The sequence below is a fragment of the Lathyrus oleraceus genome, chromosome 5 (assembly GCF_024323335.1).
Source record: "Lathyrus oleraceus cultivar Zhongwan6 chromosome 5, CAAS_Psat_ZW6_1.0, whole genome shotgun sequence".
NCBI classification, from domain to species: domain Eukaryota; kingdom Viridiplantae; phylum Streptophyta; class Magnoliopsida; order Fabales; family Fabaceae; genus Lathyrus; species Lathyrus oleraceus.
In genome coordinates this window covers 357,070,335-357,074,824 of record NC_066583.1, presented here as the reverse complement: position 1 = coordinate 357,074,824, position 4,490 = coordinate 357,070,335, and the positions used below count along the sequence as shown (strand labels likewise).

The following is a 4,490-nucleotide window of genomic DNA, read 5'->3' as shown; positions in this document are numbered from 1 at the left end:
GTATTTTTGTAACCTTCAATCATTATATATCATTAAGTTTTTGTTACAATGAGGTTCACAACAAACATCAGTACAAAATAAGCTATCTGAAAACAGAAATATTTCTAACTAATTACAACAATCAAATTGATGTCGTCTCCACCGAACATCATTTCCCTAACATCCTTACCAATCTTCATTCGCATCCAACCAAAGATACTGTCAAATCTCTCAATACTTCTAATTTTTCCCCTTCTGGTATTTTCCCATCTAACCAACGAACCAGCTCCCTCTTCAGTTGATCGAATGTAGTGATGTTCCCAAACAGCATCAGCATTTGAGGTTTGTCTCTCGCATAAATCACCTAACCGTATCGGCGATGAACACTAAACATGATTGCCAAATGATTATTTGAGCTGTGGAACAATTACTCACACAACGCATCTATTTATAACACCAAAATTGCATTTTATACTGAGGCTCCAATTGAATTGGCGCCTCCTCTTAAGTCCTACACAGGGGCGCCAATCCAATTGGCTAGGGCATCTGCCCTAGCCAATCCAATTGGCGCATCCATTCAATTTTTAAGAGGAGTCTCCTATTCAATTGGCGACTCCTCCTAAAAGTGGAGTAGTTTGGGAATTTTTTTGAAACCAGGGGTATTTTGGGAATTTCCTTAAAAAAGTGGGTTATTTGAGATGTGGAACAATTACTCACACAACGCATCTATTTATAACACCAAAATTGCATTTTACACTGAGGCTCCAATTGAATTGGCGTCTCCTCTTAAGTCCTACACAGGGGTGTCAATCCAATTGACGCATCCATTCAATTTTTAAGAGGAGTCTCCAATTCAATTGGCGACTCCTCCTAAAAGTGGGGTAGTTTGAGATTTTTTTTGAAACCAGGGGTATTTTGGGAATTTCCTTGAAAAAGTGGGTTATTTTTGTAAAAATTTCGAGCTTTGATGTAGGCCTCTTAGATTTACACATGGTGTCAACTCTCTCTCTCTCTCTCTCTCTCTCTCTCTCTCTCTCTCTCTCTCTCTCTCTCTCTCTCTCTCTCTCTCTCTCTCTCTCTCTCTCTCTCTCTCTCTCTCTCTCTCTCTCTCTCTCTCTCTCTCTCTCTCTCTCTCTCTCTCTCTCTCTCTCTCTCTCTCTCTCTCTCTCTCTCTCTCTCTCTCTCTCTCTCTCTCTCTCTCTCTCTCTCTCTCTCTCTCTCTCTCTCTCTCTCTCTCTCTCTCTCTCTCTCTCTCTCTCTCTCTCTCTCTCTCTCTCTCTCTCTCTCTCTCTCTCTCCCTCCCTTTCTTATATATATATTAAGAAAATAAACCTCTACATTATGAAATATAAAATAATCATTTACATATCTCTTTTATTGATATTTCATATATAAACTTATATAAAAATTTAGTTATATATTATCCACGTTCCTTTATATAAGAGAAAATTCAATTTTTAAATTTATTAAATAAGTATTATATATGGTCGATTTATAAAATAAATACATTGATGATTTAATAAATTTAAAAGTGATTTGTTTATTAACATATTTTAATCGGGCTAATATTTTTGGGACAACTTTGTTTTCATCCACTCTTTTCGAAATAAAATCCCCCATATTTGACCCTTAACTTGAGCAATTTTTGCGAAGAATTCAAGAAAATCCATATTCCTAAGAGATTAAAGGAATTGCACTGTCAGTATAAATTTTTTTACACCGTCATTCAATAGAATTATAACGTTCTGCCATGTCATATCAATATTTTAAAATTAAACGCATGATTTGGCGGGATACACGTCTCTAATTGATTGACAGTATAAAAATATTTTACATTTGTGGGTGCATAATCTTTTTTCTCTATTCCTAATTCATTTTAACATATTAACTAAACAAAATCATTTTCCACCTACCATGACTTTAATTTTTAATATAAAATAAAAATATAGTAAATAAAACATTAATAAATAAATAAAAAAACTAAACTTAATACTTAAGAAAAGAATGAAAATGCTATAAAAAAAGAAAAGAAAAAAAAAAGAATAGAAATGTTTATGGCAGAAAATACAAAAACCAAATTAAAGTAACCTATTCAAATTAAAACTCATATCGTGCTTAAATTCTCCATCTTCTTCGTTGGTTTTGTGTATCTTCGCTCAAATGTCACGCGTAGTCCTTCCTGACGAACTCATCTCAGAAGTCCTATCAAGCCTTCCGGTGAAATCTATTTTGCGATTCAAATGCGTCTGCAAACCATGGGAATTTCTCGTCTCCGATCCTTTCTTCATCGAAAAGCAACGTCAACAATCACAGAAACGAAACATGCATCTCGCGCTGATCTTGTGCAGGACTACATGTGATTCCTATTATTACGATAGGGACTGTTCCGTGGTACCCTTCCCCCTCAACAACTTACTTCATAATCCATCCATAACCATCACCGTTCTCCCTCATTACAGATTGAACTACAAACACTGCTTCCGAGTTATCGGTTCCATCAATGGATTACTCTGTTTGTTCAATTCTTATTTAACTGCTTCTGCTCCATATGGTCCACGTGATCGAAACACCTCGTTTCGTCTCTGGAACCCCGCCACCAAGAAAATATCTCAGTTTGTAGGCAAAATTACTCATCCCGAAAGCCATCCTTATTTCGGCGGCGAAACCCTATCTAACTATCTCAGGTTTGCCTTTGGTTATGATAAATCAACATACACTTATAAAGTAGTGGCATTTTGTCCTAATCAGGTGAAAATTTTCACTTTCGGTGATAATGTTTGGAAAAATATTCAATGTTTTCCTATAGTTCCTTTCTATCATGTGACTCTTGTTCGTCATAGACACCAACGTGTGAATGAAGGCGTGTATTTGAATGGCACTGTTAACTGGTTAGCCATTCCAAATTCTGAATATTTTTGGAGTGATGACGAAGATATTCCGAAAATAGATCAATTTGTGATTGTCTTATTGGATCTGGCTACGGAAACTTACCTCCAGTTGCTTCCGCCTTCAGGTTTAGATGAAGTTCCATCTATTTTGCCAACTATTGCTGTGTTGAGGGACTGTCTTTGTTTTTCATATCATATTGAGAGCACCCATTTTGTTATATGGATGATGATGGAATTTGGAGACCAAAAGTCTTGGACTCAATTCCTTAAAATTAGTTATGACGATCTTCAAATTGATTATGATTCTATTCGGTATAATTACCCCTATATGATGTATCCACTATGCCTTTCCGAAGATGGTGAAACAATTATATTAGCAAACAGTCATGAAGAGCAGGCATTTCTCTATAATTGGAGAGATAATAGAGTAGAAAAAACTAGAATTACAAACAATGTGTTGTGGATGTTTTCCCAAAATTATATCGAAAGCTTGGTTACGACCGGTTGAAAGTAAGTCCTTCTTCAATAATTAACCTGTTATGTTAATTTATGTTGTTTGAAATTATTGTCTCCGCGGCTGCAAATGTGAAAAAAAATTTATTCGGGTGTGAGGCTTGTTCTGTTAGCCGAATTGATGCATTTTTTCTGAATTTTTTTATAACAGTTCGATGCAGGTTTTGTTGGAGTCTCACGTTGGCGCTTTGGTTATGTATGATCTGCATTCTATTACTGCTTCGGTTCGGGTTGTTCATGTCTGCATGGGGGCTGGATGTTAACTGTTCTATGTAGAATTTTAGTGCAAATTTCTCCTCTAATTTGCATTGTTGTGGTGGGTGCGCTAATGTGACATGTTCTGGCAGCATTTAAGGCTATAGATTTTTACTGTCATAAAGTTTGTCTGTTATTACACAGCTTGGTGATTCATGGTTAGCATGTGGCTGATGCATAGTTTTCTAAATCATATGGTAATTGTTTCTTTACAATTTTATAAGTGATTGATGGTAATTGATTTAATATACACTCGATCGAAGATAATTCGTTAATCTGAATCGAACGAACACTCCAACTTGACAGAAAATCAAACCAATATCTCACCAAGACAACAAACCAAACAACGTTGTGCTTCTTGCACTCACCACAGGGAGGTCCCTGCATGTGGAGTTTAAGAACAAAGTACATACTCATTTCCATTTTATTTGTTCATTACATATGAAAAATATAAGTAAGGTCAGGTTCAATAATTTGTTTGCGAAACTCCACAATTGTCTATCTTTCAACAAATTACCTATGATGTTATAACATCTATAACATCCGGTTACTATCACCACTTGTATTGTCTTCCTTTTTAATGTTACATGTTAATATCAAAATATATTCTTTCATTTTTATTGATATTAGTTGGAAAGTCCAAGAAATATTGGAAGAGGTAATGGGCTAAATATCCAAGATCGACTTTGACACCAAAATTCTATCCAAAATCTAAAAACATTAAATATATGAATAATCTTTCTTTTATATCTTAATATTTTATTATTTTTAATTGAGATACTTTCTGATCACTCACTTGTTCCAACAATTTTCGCTCATACTTGTTCCAACAATCTCTACCACCACTTGTTCCCA

The 4,490-nt window shown here is 35.1% G+C and overlaps 1 protein-coding gene across 1 annotated transcript; it reads left to right on the top strand.

Moving 5' to 3' along the window:
- The first annotated feature begins 2,043 nt into the window (after positions 1 to 2,043).
- Positions 2,044 to 3,916, top strand: LOC127084672 (F-box/kelch-repeat protein At3g23880). The gene is made up of 2 exons (XM_051025168.1): positions 2,044 to 3,377; positions 3,532 to 3,916. Exon 1 carries the CDS (start codon positions 2,140 to 2,142, stop codon positions 3,373 to 3,375), a length of 1,236 nt encoding a protein of 411 aa, XP_050881125.1. The 5' UTR covers positions 2,044 to 2,139; the 3' UTR covers positions 3,376 to 3,377; positions 3,532 to 3,916.
- Positions 3,917 to 4,490: the final 574 nt, after the last annotated feature.